Source organism: Suillus clintonianus (assembly GCF_016758775.1).
Source record: "Suillus clintonianus strain FC179 chromosome Unknown DEU56scaffold_3, whole genome shotgun sequence".
NCBI lineage: Eukaryota > Fungi > Basidiomycota > Agaricomycetes > Boletales > Suillaceae > Suillus > Suillus clintonianus.
In genome coordinates this window covers 358,744-374,818 of record NW_024539227.1, presented here as the reverse complement: position 1 = coordinate 374,818, position 16,075 = coordinate 358,744, and the positions used below count along the sequence as shown (strand labels likewise).

At 49.4% G+C, this 16,075-nt stretch overlaps 6 protein-coding genes and 2 non-coding genes across 8 annotated transcripts; 5 read left to right on the top strand and 3 right to left on the bottom strand.

The window, feature by feature from the left end:
* Positions 1 to 14: 14 nt before the first annotated feature.
* On the top strand, positions 15 to 1,714 carry DEU56DRAFT_724979 (Metalloenzyme, LuxS/M16 peptidase-like protein; the record flags this gene model as incomplete). The annotated part of the gene is made up of 4 exons (XM_041347842.1): positions 15 to 239; positions 294 to 1,086; positions 1,139 to 1,461; positions 1,514 to 1,714. The coding sequence occupies 4 exons, from the start codon at positions 15 to 17 to the stop codon at positions 1,712 to 1,714; spliced, it is 1,542 nt and encodes a 513-aa protein (XP_041214756.1).
* Positions 1,715 to 1,815: 101 nt separating this feature from the next.
* DEU56DRAFT_312616 (glycoside hydrolase family 5 protein) lies at positions 1,816 to 3,666 on the bottom strand. The gene is made up of 7 exons (XM_041345591.1): positions 3,387 to 3,666; positions 3,161 to 3,324; positions 2,934 to 3,101; positions 2,727 to 2,873; positions 2,601 to 2,675; positions 2,396 to 2,546; positions 1,816 to 2,333 (listed from the first exon to the last, which is right to left on the bottom strand). The coding sequence occupies exons 1-7, from the start codon at positions 3,522 to 3,524 to the stop codon at positions 1,917 to 1,919; spliced, it is 1,260 nt and encodes a 419-aa protein (XP_041214755.1). The 5' UTR covers positions 3,525 to 3,666; the 3' UTR covers positions 1,816 to 1,916.
* Positions 3,667 to 4,168: 502 nt separating this feature from the next.
* On the bottom strand, positions 4,169 to 6,146 carry DEU56DRAFT_943228 (glycoside hydrolase family 5 protein; the record flags this gene model as incomplete). The annotated part of the gene is made up of 7 exons (XM_041358961.1): positions 4,169 to 4,995; positions 5,043 to 5,190; positions 5,260 to 5,319; positions 5,371 to 5,517; positions 5,578 to 5,745; positions 5,794 to 5,957; positions 6,006 to 6,146. The coding sequence occupies 7 exons, from the start codon at positions 6,144 to 6,146 to the stop codon at positions 4,579 to 4,581; spliced, it is 1,245 nt and encodes a 414-aa protein (XP_041214754.1). The 3' UTR covers positions 4,169 to 4,578.
* A 992-nt stretch (positions 6,147 to 7,138) lies between these two features.
* Positions 7,139 to 8,658, top strand: DEU56DRAFT_724317 (nucleotide-diphospho-sugar transferase; the record flags this gene model as incomplete). Its single annotated transcript, XM_041347812.1, has 2 exons — positions 7,139 to 7,724; positions 7,775 to 8,658. The coding sequence occupies 2 exons, from the start codon at positions 7,139 to 7,141 to the stop codon at positions 8,656 to 8,658; spliced, it is 1,470 nt and encodes a 489-aa protein (XP_041214753.1).
* Positions 8,659 to 8,871: 213 nt separating this feature from the next.
* Positions 8,872 to 11,156, bottom strand: DEU56DRAFT_876945 (uncharacterized protein; the record flags this gene model as incomplete). The annotated part of the gene is made up of 12 exons (XM_041356021.1): positions 10,623 to 11,156; positions 10,506 to 10,573; positions 10,378 to 10,450; positions 10,249 to 10,319; positions 10,181 to 10,198; positions 10,082 to 10,129; positions 9,594 to 10,034; positions 9,477 to 9,538; positions 9,393 to 9,428; positions 9,172 to 9,343; positions 9,022 to 9,109; positions 8,872 to 8,999 (listed from the first exon to the last, which is right to left on the bottom strand). Exons 1-12 carry the CDS (start codon positions 10,942 to 10,944, stop codon positions 8,872 to 8,874), a joined length of 1,527 nt encoding a protein of 508 aa, XP_041214752.1. The 5' UTR covers positions 10,945 to 11,156.
* A 175-nt stretch (positions 11,157 to 11,331) lies between these two features.
* Positions 11,332 to 15,076, top strand: DEU56DRAFT_767885 (uncharacterized protein). Its single transcript, XM_041351192.1, has 12 exons — positions 11,332 to 11,457; positions 11,508 to 12,845; positions 12,898 to 12,982; positions 13,035 to 13,337; positions 13,385 to 13,661; positions 13,710 to 13,907; positions 13,957 to 14,061; positions 14,111 to 14,234; positions 14,283 to 14,461; positions 14,513 to 14,692; positions 14,748 to 14,901; positions 14,961 to 15,076. The coding sequence occupies exons 1-11, from the start codon at positions 11,445 to 11,447 to the stop codon at positions 14,853 to 14,855; spliced, it is 2,910 nt and encodes a 969-aa protein (XP_041214751.1). The 5' UTR covers positions 11,332 to 11,444; the 3' UTR covers positions 14,856 to 14,901; positions 14,961 to 15,076.
* Positions 15,061 to 15,141, top strand: DEU56DRAFT_t24. Its single transcript has one exon. It is a non-coding gene; the product is annotated as a tRNA-Glu (tRNA).
* Positions 15,142 to 15,457: 316 nt separating this feature from the next.
* DEU56DRAFT_t25 lies at positions 15,458 to 15,550 on the top strand. Its single transcript has one exon. It is a non-coding gene; the product is annotated as a tRNA-Trp (tRNA).
* The last annotated feature ends 525 nt before the right edge of the window (positions 15,551 to 16,075 follow it).

Genomic DNA, 16,075 nt, shown 5'->3' with positions numbered 1-16,075 from the left:
TGGCTTTACTCACCATGCGCAGGGCAACAACGTCGCTCGTCCGTCGCAGCCAGCGACAACTTTCGCAAGCAGTGCACCCTCCATTGCAGATCACTACTCTGCCCAACAAAATCAGAGTTGCTACTGAGTCGACTCCCGGTCATTTTTCGTCCGTTGGCCTCTATGTAGATGCAGGTTCCAGGTATGAAGACTCATCGACCTCGGGTGTTAGCCATTTTCTGGACAGGATGGCCTTCAAGGTGCGTAGCTTCAGGCAATATTTATGCCAATGTTAACAGCTCTCTGTTGCTTAGACCACCAGCTCTCGCTCCACAGAAGATATGGCAACCGCGATGGACAGGCTAGGTGGTCAAATTATGTGCTCTTCGTCACGCGAATCCATCATGTACCAATCGTCCAACTTCGACCAAGCTACGCCTCTTGCGCTTTCGCTCATCTCAGACACCATCCTGAATTCCTCATTTCTACCCGATGAACTTGACGCCCAGAGAGATGCCGCTCGTTATGAGATCCGCGAAATTAGTCAGAAGCCCGAGATGATTCTGCCAGAGGTCTTGCATGAGGTTGCATATGGCAGGCAAACACTTGGGAATCCCCTCTTATGCCCAGAAGAGCGAATCGACGCAATTACTGGAGACCTACTTCGGGATTGTATAACAAACTGGTATCGCCCGGAGAGGATGGTGATTGCGGGTGCTGGGATGCAACACGAACGGCTAGTCGAATTGGCTGATAAATATTTCTCGTCCCTCAAATCTGCGCCAACACCATCGGTCTCGTCACTTCAACCGTCAGCTACTCAAAATCTACCACCCCACTTACTTCCTTCGTCCTCACCCTCGCTCTACAAGTCATTGACTCGCGCTGCATCAACATATCTGTACCCTACGTCCCCTTCCACCGAGCCACCGCCTCCTCCACTGAACCCCCACTCCAGCTACGTGGGTGGCATCCATCACATCCCGAGTACAACAGAATTCGATCAACTCTACCTAGCCTTTGAGGGTGTAGGCATTCATGACGCGGATATCTACGCCCTCGCCACTATGCAAGTCCTCCTTGGAGGTGGTGGAAGTTTCTCAGCCGGTGAGTAATATACGACTTTGCTATATCGCTCGCCTTATTTAACTTCTTGCAGGCGGTCCTGGAAAGGGCATGTACTCCCGGCTATACACACACATATTGAATCACTACACCCAGATCGACCATTGTGCTTCCTTCCATCACATTTACACGGACTCCTCACTCTTCGGCGTTTTTGCTTCATTTGTCCCCAATGCTCCCGGCCAGAGAGGCAACACTCCTGCACAAATGCTGCCCCACCTAGCCAATCAGCTCAGCCTACTTATATACCAATCTGTTCCCAAAGTTGAGCTTGAACGTGCCAAGAATCAGCTCAAATCGAGCCTGATGATGGCTCTGGAGAGTCGAGCGGTAGAGGTGGAGGATCTTGGCCGACAGGTACGACAATCTTTTAGGATAAATATGCCCGCACACTCACGTTCTAACTTAGTTGCTTGTCCACGGTCGGAAGATTCCCGTGACCGATATGACTGAAGCTATAGACAAGGTGACTCCTGAATGTGTGCGCCGCGTCGCTACTAGACTATTTGCACCTTCATCCGGAAACAAGGCCACTATTTTGACGATGGGGCGCGGGGATGTAGGAGACTGGAAAGCGACACTTAAAAAATACGGTGTCGCAGGAGCATGAAAGTTTGAACGCTTAGATCACTGTATATTTTGGTACTTAATGTTGATCAACGAACAGATCGCTTTCATCATACACACAACTCGGCCACTATTCTCAGAGTGCACGATCTTCAAAAAATATACACACGACGGTTGAGCAACATGCAGGATGATAGCAAATACAAAATGTAAAAAGAGCGATTGAGAATTCTACTAATATGCGTCTACCCGCAAATAGTGGGGTATTGGAGGTCAGTAGGAGACCAGGGTATCCAGCCGTTCTGCAATCCAGCCAAGTACGACCATTCGTCTGCACTCTCTGTCTTCCAAGTCCACATCAACCACCCGTTCGACTTCTCGTAGGAGATAACCTGCGCTTCCCAGAACTGACGAAGGAAAGTCTTATAGCTCGAGCTGAAAGTAGACGCACTTCCGGAAAGCCCTGTGCAACTTCCGACGTAAGTGGAACCGGGATAAGAACCATCGTAACGGGCCCCGGCGCCCCTGCCGTTGAGGTAGGTGGCGCAGTCGGTAATGGCGGGTGACCATTCACCGACCATAAGCCAAAGGTCGAAACCGGAAAGAGTAGATTGAGTAGCGCATGCAGTATTGATATGGCTCTGCCAAGACATTTGCACATCCTGCGAAAACATAGGGGGCATATCATTAGACTTGAAGGAGGGCCTCAATCTTGGAGACATACCGCGTTGGAAAACACCTGGTATATGTGTGTATCCATCGCCACGCCCTGGTAGTTGGGTGTGGTCTGAAATCCACTCCAATAACTCAGAGGCTGGAAAGCATCATGAAGTAGAACGACAGTATCGCTCTGCGTCGATGTGCCGTATGGATACCTGCGTGGTGCATTAGCACCCTTCTATAAGTAGATCATAGGCTATTCTTTCTACCTGATGTTTCCGTAAGAATCGTAGTAATATTGTCTCAAAGGTGTTAAAACAGATGATCCGTAATACCCAGCTGGCCTGAAAAAAGTTTGTCAATTCATTCCGGAACACTCTCTTAGGTACACTCACTCGTTGATGGGCGCAATGATAGGAACGACATTGGGCTGACCAGCAAACATCGAAGCAATCTGCTTGATGATTGCATCTGTCCGGGCAATATTCGTCTGATTTGACTGCCATGTAGGAGCTGACATTCTGTGTCCAGAATTGTCGTACCTATAAATTTGCGCAAGCTGTAAGGACTCAGGAGACATGGGAACACGATTGGTTACCAACCCGTTTTGGCTTCCGGGGACGCCATGAAGATCGACGATCAACTTGAGTCCGTATTGGCTGGCCCATTGTGCAGCGTTCTGAAGGTAAGGCAACTGGCCTTGTATGTATGGCTCACCAGGGCCAACATCAAAGGCCCAGTACCCGATAGGTAGCCTTACATGGTTCAATCTGCAGCACGCCGACGCGAGTCAACCATGATGTGTATGTTTGCAGGGCTAAGCACGTACCCGGCAGCTGCGATATTTGCAAAATCATTCTGCGTGATCCAGGTGTTCCAGTGGTTCTGTAGTACGCTTGTTGCGGTAGCGCGATCATAGTATTGTCCTAATGTCCATTCATCGACGATATTCGGATTTCCTGTGTTGTCGAATATGCTAGGCGTGATCCATGGCTACATCCAAGTATAATGATGAGTTAAGACCATCGACCATCGTCTGCCGTTATTGCACGTACTTCGAGTACGAGCCAACCTCCAAGATTGACGCCTCGCACCTTCTGAGAACCATAGGGGAAGCCAGGAGAAAATTGAGACGATACGGAGTGGAATAGAGACAGCCCAACGAGGGACAAAAACGCATAGTAGTAGTGCATCGGAACTCAGTGGATCTCAATCCATCGAACCAGGTCCAGCCGCATTTTATCAGCGTTTCATGGCTGTTCCATTGACCTCGGGCATTATTCAATAGAGCTGCCAGGACGCAGAAAAGGCTGCCGATCTGCAAAAAGTGCTCCCACCCCCTCCGCACGTGTTCAGCACCATGTAGGCACTGTTTCGCTCACAGGCTGAGGCTCCAGCTGCCGTTAAGGTGATATAAATTTGGATCCCCAGGTCAGAGCACGGGGTGCAGAACACATACCTAAACCTATCAGAAGCACATTATATGATCGAATGGAGAATGCGTCCGTATGATGGCATGAGGTTGGGCTTCACGTGAGGATGGACGAGCTGGATCGTCCCAGGATAAGAATATTGCAGAAAGGTTACTGCCCACCTGGGCAACTCAATAGGGACATGCATAGTATATCATATCATATGGGTTCCGCTTGCCAATTTGTCGCACACTGGAATCTGGCAGACATGCATCCTGAGCTTTGCTTGAGCTTGTAACATAGCAAAATAGTTCAGTCAACTCCAAAGATGAGTACTGAGTCAAGATAGCCGTCGATATGCCGACGCCGCGGAGGCTTCTTCACCAGCCGTGGTCTGTGCGTGTGATCGTTTAAGAACGGAGTATAAATAGAGTCCCTCTCGGCGCGATTCAGGTCTACTACGGAGTGGACAAAGATCTAGAATGGAATGATCACTTACCGGATGGAAGTTTGGAGTGCGGAGTTGTGCTCCAAAATGCTTGTTGAAGTTTATGAATTCACTTGTGGGTCCATTGGCGAGACTATTACATCACGGTAGCCTCGACACCAGAACACCGTTCCTAAGGAAGCGCTTGGGGCGGAGTCTTCGAGAGTCTTCCTGGATGGTCAATGCACTGGCATTTGGAGAAAGATCGATTAAACGGGATGATATAGTAGTAAGTACGGGTATAACCTGGTATATGTAGCTATAGGTTGCTATCAAGTTGCCACAATGAGTCCCAAATGAATGCGCTGTAATAGTTCGTCGATGGTTCCACTCGAGGCTGCCATTTTTTCAGTCGCAGATATCCGGGTACTCCAAGTCAGTTGGGTCCTGTGGTATCCATCCATACTTCAACCCAGCCTGGTAACTCCAGTCATCCGCATCCTCAGCCTTCCAGGTCCATTGAATCCACCCACTACCTTTCTCATAGGAGATGACCTGAGCTTCCCAGTACTGGCGCATGAAGGTCTTGTAATCCGAGCTGAAGGATGTAGCATTGCCCGTTTTGCCCGTACAGCTGCCGACCCGGGTTGAGTCTGACATGCTTCCATCATAGCGTGCTCCAACGCCGCGGCCATTCAACCATTTCGCGCAGTCTGTCGATGCAGGGGTCCATTCACCAACAATTATCCACAAGTCAAAGTCGGCGAGGTCGGACCCATGACTGCATGCCTCCTTGATGTGCTGGGAATAATTGTAGGCAACTTGCTGCTCACATTGTTAATATGTTGCTTCATGGAGGAAAGGGTACATACCTCGTCTGAAAACATCTGGTAGATGTGAGTGTCCATTGCGACGCCGTCGTATCCATCGACCATAAAGCCATCCCAATAACTGAGAGATTGGAACGCATCATGAATGAGCTCAACAGTGTTACTTTGTGTCGATGAACCGTAAGGATATCTATAAATTCCGGTTGTTATTGGCTAAAATTGAGACGAGGGGCCAAGTCCTTGCCTGATGTTCCCATACGAGTCATACCAATACTGTTTCACGACTGTGAGCACATCATCACCGTCGAATCCTGCAGGTCTATGAAGCATTAATTCAGCTAAGATTGAATCAGGATAGAAGTGAACTTACTCATTCAATGGTGCAATGATAGGCACTGTTTCGTACTCTGAGTCGACCATAGAAATAATTGTCTTGATAATCGCATTTGTCCTATCGACGTTGGTCTGGTTAGAATGCCATGTCGGATACGACATTCTTTGACCAGAATTATCAAAACTGCAAGAAGAAATATTAGCCCGGCACATGATGTCGAGAAGGCGTTAGTGTTGCATTCACCCGTTCTGACTGCCAGGGGCACCATGAAGGTCGACGATGAGCTTGAGGTTGTGGTTCGACGCCCAGGTAATGGCCTTCTTCAAATAGTCTAGTTGGCCAGTTATGTACGGTTCTCCTGAACCGACAGCAAATGCCCAGTAACCGACAGGGAGACGAACATGGTTCAAGCTGTAGAATATTTCAGAGGGAATCCAATGAGCATTGATTAGACTATACCCTGCTGCTGCAATGGCTTCAAAGTCATCTTCAGTGATCCAAGAGTTCCAATGGTCTTGTAAAACCGCCTTCGCGGTGTCGTAGTCCTGGTACTCGCCAAAGGTCCACTCATCGACGATATCATCGTTGCCAGTATTCTCGAATATACTTGGGGTGATCCAAGGCTAGATACAAATGAAAAAAGGGAATCATAAGCCTGTTGGGTCCCTTACCTCTAGGACAAGCCAGCCGCCAAGATTAACACCCCGCACTTTTTCGGAACCATAACTGAAGCCCGGCGTGAAGGATAGTACGGAGGGAACTGCGGAAATCCCAAGCACAACGATACTAAGTAGGCGATTCATTAAGGGCATGTCGGCCTCGCAGCTATCGGGGTGGTGAAGAGAACAAAGCGGGGTGCTACATGAGGCCTGTCTTTTATATGAGGAATCACTAGCAGTAGCACTAGTGGTTCAAATTACCGTCTTCGCTTGTGATCCGAGTAAAATCGGTTGCCCTCCAGGAAGATCAACAGAAATAGATCAGCCTTGGAAATATATTTGTTCACGCTGGCGTGTTCGGTCATCATGATTTATGTCGACATGCGTTCCAACAACTCGTCTGTCGACGCACGCTGGTCGACGCATCGATTCAAGTCTGAAGTGAGCAATGTTATATATATATATATATTCTCTGATCGCGAGAAGGCACTCACATTGAAAATTTTACATACTGGAGCCGCAGTGACCTGTTTCAGAGATGACTTCGGTCTAGGGCTCCCTTCTCGATGCCATCGTTGACGTGATATTGCCACCGCATGATCAATGAAAAGGTCATCGATTATGATGTGGTACCGCAATCATGATCAGTTTTGGGCCGCCACTGCGGCATTGAACTGAACCGTTGAAGCGGCCGAAGAATGGAAGTCGCATTCACACAATCATCTTCAACGTCGTCAACTTCGTTTAGCTAATTGTGCCCTGGACTTACAATAGACGTAAGTAAACATAGATCAAGATGGGCGCACGCGCGCCTATACTGAATCCTATACTAATAGCACACGCGTCATAAGTACGTCGGATACGGAAGAATAAAAATCGCCTACTATGCGAGAGGAACGTAGCGGGCGCTGATAAACACCATTTGACATAGGGGAAGGCACAAGAAGGGCTATGTTGCAAAGGCTGTGGACAGTTTCACGGTTCGCAAGAACAAACGGCTAGTACCGGAATTGCTACTCATCCGTAATAAATAGCAAGTCTTCCAGTCCAGGCTGGAACTTCAGCTCATTCTAGCCCCACGTCCTTCTATCCGTTCATCTTCTGATTCATCATCTCAAAAAGTTCCATACGTTACTTAGGTCAGAATGGCCGTTGATAATATCCGCGATAGATACCAGGCTGCCGGTCACGACCATCTCTTCACTTTCTGGTCAACCCTTCCAGAATCAGATCGCAAATCCCTCTCCCGCCAACTCGAAAACCTTGACGTCGATCGCGTGAACAGGATCTACAAGAAAGCTATCGCCTCTGAGAAGGAAGCTGCTGACCCCGAGCCTATCGAACCCCTTCCCGTTGGGGCGTGTGAGTCTGTCGTCAATGATCCTGCGAGCGAGAAGAGATGGCGTAGCGAGGGCCTCCAGGCCATCGCCCGTGGGGAGGTGGGCGTTCTCCTCATGGCAGGCGGCCAAGGAACCCGTCTGGGCAGTTCAGCGCCCAAGGGTTGTTATGACATCGGCTTGCCTTCACACAAAAGCCTCTTCCAGTACCAGGCTGAGCGTATCGCTCGCCTTCAAGTTGTTGCCGAGAAAGAATGCAACAAACCTGCAGGTTCAGTCGTCATTCCGTGGTACGTCATGACCAGCGGTCCGACGCGTCGTGAGACCGAGGCATACTTCACGAAGAACGATTTCTTCGGACTGAGTTCAAAGAACGTCGTTTTCTTCGAACAAGGTAACAATCTTTGTTCCTGGTGTGTTATTTATGTTGACCAGTATCTTCAGGCACCCTCCCTTGCTTGACTGCAGAAGGCAAGATCATGCTTGAGAGCACATCACGTGTTGCAGTTGCCCCTGACGGCAACGGTGGGCTCTATGCCGCTACACGCGCACCTCTATCCGAGTCTAACAGTTCAACGGTTCTTTCTGACTTGACTGATCGCGGGGTCCTCTACGTTCATGCATACTGCGTAGACAATTGCCTTGTCAAAGTCGCCGACCCCGTTTTCCTCGGCTACTGCATATCCAAGCAGGCTGACTGTGCTGCCAAAGTAGTCCCCAAGGCCTCTCCCTCAGAGTCAGTTGGTGTTGTCGCCCGTAGGGGAGACAAGTTCAGTGTTGTCGAGTACTCGGAGATCTCCCAGGAACAAGCCGAACTTCGTAACTCCAAGACTGGAGACCTAGCTTTCAATGCCGCCAACATCGCCAACCACTTTTACACGACTAGCTATCTCAAATCTGTCGAATCGTTCGAAGATGACCTTGCATTCCACATTGCTCGCAAGAAGATTCCCACAGTTGATCTGAAGACTGGAGAAGCAGTCAAGCCGAGCAAACCTAATGGCATGAAGCTCGAGCTGTTTGTGTTTGACGTCTTCCCCTTCACGAAGCGCTTTGCGGTGTTGGAAGTTGCACGTAATGAGGAGTTCAGTCCGCTCAAAAACGCGCCTGGAACTGGCGCAGACGACCCAGAGACTAGCCGTCGCGACCTGCTTGCGCAGCACAAGCGGTTCCTGGAGAAGGCTGGTGCCCATGTTAAGGATGATGTAGAGATTGAGCTCTCGCCATGTGTCAGCTATGCTGGCGAGGGCCTGGAGTTTGTGAAGGGCAAGACCTTCACCAAGTCCGGTTACGTTGAAAACCCCGAGGAGCTCGATGCCCTTCTCTAGTTGGTATAGTATATCTTCGTGGACCTCTGATCAAGTTTGGATGGGATGCCTGTGGACTTTGTTTGTACGACTATTCTTTCGCATTGATACATGGACATCCTCTGTCGGTTTTTCAATCAATACGCCTTACGTGTACACCCGGGGATCATTCGATACCAGTAGTGATTCGCTTCTCCTAGAAAACCAGCTGAACAACAATAAATATACTGACGTTCAACCTCCTACAGGGCCCGCATCTGCCAATTTGGCTCCCCGCTTTTCCAGCTCATCTCGAAGAGAAGCGAATAAGCGTTGCGTCCGCTCGGCATTTGGCTGTATCAGTACGTCAAATCGAAGACGCACTGCTGCATGATATAGATTCACACACCTCCTTGCAGCAGGTAATGAGCTTATCGATCAACATTGTTTGTCCGTTCTGCGCATCTTCCAACTCCTTTCGGAGATTCTGATTCTGGGTTGATGTTACGAAAAGCTGAGGGGATGTGTTGTAGATATGAATGGAATTTCAATTACCTCTTCGTCCACTCTGTCAGCGCGGGATTTCTCCCCCTCAGCCAGTTGCTTCTGCTCGGCTGCTCGAGCGCGAGATAGGAGAACCTCTAGCTCTTTTGAACGGATGACACATTCAAAATGTCGTTCGCGAAGCTCGTACTGTCGGAGAACTTCCTTCAGTCGTTCTCGTACGCTATAGTCATAGCTCAGTATACAGGCATTCTCAACAATAGGGTACGTACACGCCATCGAAGATATCTTCCAATGACCGCCGAGCGCTAATTACAAGGGTCAGCTGAGCGAATCAAGAGAACAAGGGAACCCACTCTTGTGGATCATCTGTCCAGTTCTTCCTGAGACGCTGACGACGAGACTCTGGAAGCTCATCCTGTATGGTACATCTCTCGCACTCAGCTTCTAAAACGATTCATATCATCACTCACCCAGTCATCCAGCCCGGGTCCTTCGGTAAGGTCCATGAGCTCTACCGCAAGAATCTCATCCCCGTCTTCTACTCCCTGCTCTTCCGGTGTCTGGTCCGCATCTATTGTCCGTCCATTGTGGGAGAATATGAACTGCATGGAGGATGACGAATTGGACCCAACGGTGTGCGTGCTGGCAGCTTCCGACTTGGCAGTACCATTCATCTGCTTGCCGCTCACCGATGTTTTTCCCTCGTCCTTCTTCCCACCCGTCGACTCCATTCTGTCTGTCCACGCATTGAACAGTCGGGAGAATTTGGTCTTGCGCGAGATTTTGAAGAAGAGCTCGGCACGATATCGGCAGACTACTTTCACGACAATGTCAGGCATCTCGCGATATTTGACGTCTTGGGTTTTGGCTTTGTCGACTCGTTTTGCCATGTCTGATTTCATTTGTATGATCTGAAGGCAGCATTGGTCGAGCTACCGGCTGAAGAAGTGACGCGTACCTCTTCTTGTGCCTCTTCTATGCACTGTGCTAGACGTTTACTGTCCTCCTAGGCCGGTGTAAGCATAGTGGATAAACTTCGTTGGGTAGTAATGCATACCCGTAGTCTCTTGTTGTCCTGCACGAAAGTCGGTTAGGAAAACAGAAACAAGATGTCAATCTGCTGACCTTTTGGAGCTCGCGCGCCAAATTTTCCATTTTAACTTTAGTCTGGTTAGCCTTCGTCAGTTGACCCTTTGCTTTATGAACAGAGTGGCATATGAGTATTTTAGAACGAAAAGCATCAATCGTACGCACCAGCATCCTTGTCTTTGACCAATTTCTGTTTTTCCTTTGCGTGGTCGCGTTCCAATCGCTTCAGTTCTGCAAACTGTAGTTCCGTGATTCAGAAATGCATGTATCGGACATGGTAAACGATAACGCACAAGTTCAATGTACTTGGCATGAACCGCGTTCTCCTCCATGCCTTTCACCGACTTTACAGCCTCCTCGGCTGATATATACATGAGTGGCGTGTTATTTGAGATGCAGGACACACGCACCGAATATCTTCTCCTCCTCTTCCTCGAGTACCTCCTCCTCTTCCAGAGCTGCGATCCTGCTCTTCAGAGACTCGTACATAGCAGCAGGGTCGACTGGCGTATCGTTCTTCTTCTTTCCTTTCTGACTGTGCGTATAAGTTCCATTAACGACAGTGTTGTTGGAATGGGGTGGTACTGTTCGATTTGGAATGGGTGAATTCGGATGATTAGGAAGAAGAGGAGGCGCGACAGAAGGGGCAGACGGAGCGAGACCTGTTGGAGGAGGTTTGGCTGGCCTGGAACCTATTGCATTCTGACTGGGCAGGATATTTGTACCGTTCATAGGTATTTGATCCCCAGACGTCGTGCTGGTGGACCTGCGCGGTCGGCGAGGGATACAAGGTATGAAGAACTTTAGGAAAGCAATGTTTTGAGAGCGTAGTGGTTAGCTGAAAGCTTTTGTGTGCCCAGACCAGGTTGATTTCAACAAATTTTCAAAGACGGAACAGACGGAGAGTCATGAACTGGTGTTAGTAGTAGTGGCTGATTAAAGGCTGATCAATATTTGCGTCCCGAGCCGAGACCAAGCTCAATGAAAATCAATTTATTGTTCAACTACGGGGGAAGGTCTATGTAACCTTGGTATATAGAACAATGTCAGATCAAGCCTAATAACACTCGTGACGTTCCGTGGATTGCAAGAAGGAACGGCTTAGTTTCAACACCCACAATTCCCGCTTCAGCTGATGTAATCAATGCCACACGTGATCAAAGTCGCGTCGCGTAGATGACCTCGCTTCTAAACTTCTTCCACTCTTCACAACCTTGTAACTGTAACAAACGATGTATAATCTAGGTGAGACATTTCAGGATCCTATCTTATGGCTTGACATTACACTTGTGCAGATTCTTCTCCAAGTCCACCGAGGAAGAAGATGAGAATGTCTTCTCCGACCTATGATGAACAAGTCGATGACATGAGTCAAGATGATATAAGCGCTTTTGATGCCATAGAGGCACTCCTTTCTCAACCAGCTCCTCCACTTCACAAAGCACCCCTACCCAACAACTCGCACCGCACGCTCATCTCGGGCGAACCTGCAGATCGTAGCATTTCGTCCGATCAGGACCTACTCTCCTCCCAAGACATAGCTTCTCAAGGCGACGATAATCCTTTTGCTTCGGCAAATGACCCGTTTGCTGATTCGGATGCCCCGAAACCAGCCGTATATGCATCTTTTGCCAAAGCATCTGCCGTTCTCCAACCAGTAGCCTTCAAGTCTGCATCAGCTCTGCCTATCGAGAATCTGGATGACTCACACCGTTCACCTTCACCCGAGGCACCCTCAGAAGTCGATTACTCTTCGTGGTTTACTTCAGCTCCTCCCGCCGCATTTGTGGGCTTTCAATCTGCTGCGTCTCGCCTCGAGAAAACCAAAGAGAATGTTTACGAGACGACTGCTAGTCACAGTACAAGTGTGGGTTTTACGTCCGTCGGGAAAGGGAAGCTCATCGTCCCGTCAACGGCTGCATTGCGCAAGGCCGAGGAAAAGATCAAGATGTGGCAGGGTGAGGCTGATGAATCGAGTTCCTCCCAACATTCTGGAGCGTTTGCACCTGCTTCCTCTGCACAACCATCCTCTCCTCGGCGCACCGTTCTCGGAGCAGTGCACAATTCTTTTTCGCCTCAAGTACCAGATACGCCGACTCCTGCGATGACTACCCGCAAGTCACTCGAAGCTCGCGCACGATCGACGCCTGTCCTACCAGCGCTTGGTGTCAGCGACTTCAAGGGAAAGCAGAAACCATTCAAATCTCCTTTGATCACCTCCGCACCGTCACGACAGCCTCTCACGGGGACAGCCAGTTCGGCATATGTCAACTCTCCCCTTAATCCTCATCGTCAGGGCTTTGCGTCTGCATCTTCTCATATGCCTCCATCTACTTCTACTGTACCAGCAACGCCTGTCCGTCCATCAGCATTGGGGGATCCCGGGAGCGCATTTCGACCCCTAGGTCTGACGCCGCGAAATTTACGTGGTGGTCTGGTCAAGTCCAAGTTCGTGACGCCGTTCAAACCAGGCGTAAAGCCTCCGGAATTGGGCAACGCAGCATCAGCTGCCTCATTGCTTGCTTCCCCAAGTACCAGCTTACAGCGGCCTATGTATCCGCCATCAGCAACCCAATCTCCTCGGCCTGTCAAGAAAGCTCCTGAAAAAGGCACAGGCAAAGTATTCAACCTTGGTAGGTGTTTCACTGCAGTGATTCACCAGAAGGCTTATCCCTATTGTTACAGTCCCTCCCGCAGGAAGGACGACACTTGCCACTTCTGGTCTTATACCTCAGGCCCACACAACTGCAGAACTGGAGAATCAGGGAATGTCAGTCTGTCAATTTAGCTGCAATGCTGATCACTAACACACTTCTATATAGAACTGTCACAGAGCTATCCCAGATAACACCTGCTACCGCTCTCTTTTACTCATTTTATACACCATCTGTTACGCCGATCGCAGGTGCCCAACCCTCTGATGCGAAGCCTCTCGGACCTACTGCCGCTCTAGAAGAACTCCACGTAAGAGGGTGTTCGTTGGCCACACAGGAATGGGTCAACAACCATTGGTCACTTATCCTCTGGAAGCTTGCTGGAATGGTCGCACTCGAACCAGATGCAGAGTCGGATCCCGATCGCAAACGGTGGTGCTGGCCTGAAGTGATCCGCCAGCTACTCTACAGGTTGCGCCGTCTGACTACTTTTCTTCTGTGACTAATCATTGGCGCAGATATGAACGAGACTTGAACGGATCATCACGACCACCACTACGACTGATAACCACAAGAGATGCGCCTGCTGCATCTCCGATGGTGCTCTGCGTGTCAAACGTGACTTGGTCGCCAGCTGGAGAAAGTGACGATGGTTTTCCCATTGCTTCACATCCCGAGTTAGAGGTAACAGACGGATGGTATAGACTGCGCGCGAGGGTCGACAAGCCGCTTGCGAGAGCCATCCGTAAGGGCCATATTAAGATCGGGAGAAAAATTGCTGTTGCTGGAGCCAGGGTGACTAGAATCATTTTATGTTGTGACATTGGTTGACTTTTGGTACAGCTCTCTACAGAACGCAAAGATGGACAGGAGGTCCTCGAGGCATATGAATCGAATGTCCTGGTGCTGACAGGTAACTCGTCCCATATGGCCCCTTGGCACGCAAAGCTTGGCTTCCAGCGAAGTCCATTCATTGCGACGTTCAACAGCCTCACGGCGGACGGCGGAAACGTGGCCGTTGCAGCGGTCGAAGTTATCAAGGTAGGATGAGCGTGTGACAGCCAGACATAGCTGACTTTCGTTTTTAAAGTCTCATCCTGTCGCATATATTGAATTCTTCGAAGACGAGAACGGGAGGCGGATGGAGGGTCCCCACAGTGCCAAGGATGAAAATGTCCTGAGTGAAAAATGGACGGTGAGTTGAAGAGCCCTGCACTAATTCTAGCGCTCACATTCTATGTCAGAGGAAGCGCACAGTCGCTGCATCAAAGATTTGGTTAGAAGTTGAAAGACGAGCGGCGTTAATGTCAGAGTATGCAGATAGGCTTGAACGTCGTGTGGGCCCGGCCTTCAAAGTCCAAAACGAAGGTGAGAAGGCCGCGACTAAGGTTGTACGGTGCTTATGGACTGTTTCAGAGATACCGGACAACCTTGACGATTTATATGAATCATTGGAAGAGTGTGATGGTTACCAAGCCCAGGCGATACTCGCACGGCTCAGCCGCGTTGAAGGAGGCAGTCTTGCTGCACACATCAGAGAGAAGCTTCTCCGAGATAACGAAGCTGTCGCGGGCGATATCGAGCGAGAAGTGCAGGTAAGTTTGACACTCGCATCAAGTTGGTTTTTTCACTCAGTGCTCCCCCAGAGCAAATGTCCCTCTCGGGAAGTAAGGAATTTCCGTGTTATTATCGTGAAGGATGCATATACTCCCACACGAAGCGGCGACGATGGTCGCAAAGCCCAGTTAACCGTCTGGGATGTGCTCAACTTGTCGATTGCTGAAGGATCTCAAGCAGGGGATTTCAAAGTAGGCCAGAAGTTCCTCGTAAGTGAAGTGTTTTGAAGAAGAGTAGGAGTCTCGGCCTTACAATTTGCGCCAGGTGACAAATTTGATGCCCAAGCAAGTATCTGCCTGGATGGACCGCGGCCCTGGATCGGAAGTGTATCTTGCCACCACAAAGAATTCTAGGTGGACAAGGTTGCCTTGAACGGATGACTGCTGAGGGTAATGCGAGAGTGAGGCCCCTTTAGTAGGTACGACGTGTAGGAGGTTGGGGTGTAATGATATTATATGCTTAAGGCTAGCTTCGCAGACGACCTCCATTTCGTCGACAGGAACTAAGTTACAGTCCAACAGTCCAATCTGTTGAATAGGGCTTGCTGACACTGCGCAAACTTACGACACTCTGTAAATCGGTTATGGTGTAAAGGTAACATATCCGCCTCTCATCGCAGGGTGCGCGGTTGCTCGGGGTTCGATTCCCCGTATCCGAATCATTTTGCCTTCATGATGACGGTCCAACCCCATTAATATTATTGAGAAACAACCTCGGTCCTATTTTTTGATTCTTACTTATTAACTATCTCTTACTATGAATAAATTGGCTTCGGGGGCAGCAACGTTTGAAGCTCTAAATTCACTATGTACTAGGGGCGCCGTAAACATAACCGCGACGTCCCTCGAGATTTGTCGTTGACTGTTGGTGGATTGTACAAGTCTAAGTACCTGAAAACGCAGGGTGGCCGTTTCATAGGAATGTGTTCCGATAACATACTAGTCCTATAGATCACCTGAAGTGAGTTATCACATGAACCCGTGGCGCAGTGGTAGCGCGTATGATTCCAGTTGAACTACAAGTTCCGGGTATCCATAAGGTCATCCGTTCAATCCGGGTCGGGTTCACTTTTTTGCGGCAAAACGCCATGGATGGCAGATTGCACTGTGGCTGTGTTTTTTGTTTTATTCAGCGGCTGTATGATCATCCACAATTGCAAAGCTACTTACCAGGTCTCGCGCCTACGCTGATTCTCAAGTTCACACGAGCGCTATCACTGGTTGCTGCTGTTCCATCTGCGTGTACTATGTGATATTCAGTACCTGGCACGGCTTGCTTTCAGGCTGTCAATACGGCGCCATTGTTTGAGGCATGCCGCATGGCACCTCATGGCACTGACGCTCGTGTGCAGCGTGTCTTGCATAGTCCCGCGATCAGCGCTCACAAGTACTGATCCCGTCACTTGGAATTTGTGTGAAGAAATTGTTCACGAGCCTGCCGCAGTCTGTAGAGCATTGTTTCAACGTGCCAGTTGGTTGGTTGGGTCAAAATCTCCGAGAGGTAGGGACATTCAATTGTTCCGATAAGCGGCAGGTGAGTTATTGCAAATCTTTCTTTCAAAGACAATACTCAGTTTCGATAACAGTTCCGTG

Coding starts and splice junctions, on each gene's coding strand:
- DEU56DRAFT_767885 (XM_041351192.1), top strand. Junction 14,235..14,282: donor CTTCAAAGTCCAAAACGAAG/GTGAGAAGGCCG, acceptor GGACTGTTTCAG/AGATACCGGACAACCTTGAC. Junction 14,693..14,747: donor AAGTAGGCCAGAAGTTCCTC/GTAAGTGAAGTG, acceptor AATTTGCGCCAG/GTGACAAATTTGATGCCCAA.
- DEU56DRAFT_312616 (XM_041345591.1), bottom strand. CDS start 3,524: ATGCACTACTACTATGCGTTTTTGTCCCTCGTTGGGCTGTCTCTATTC. Junction 2,874..2,933: donor GTCCCCGGAAGCCAAAACGG/GTTGGTAACCAA, acceptor GCAAATTTATAG/GTACGACAATTCTGGACACA. Junction 2,547..2,600: donor GATTCTTACGGAAACATCAG/GTAGAAAGAATA, acceptor TGCACCACGCAG/GTATCCATACGGCACATCGA.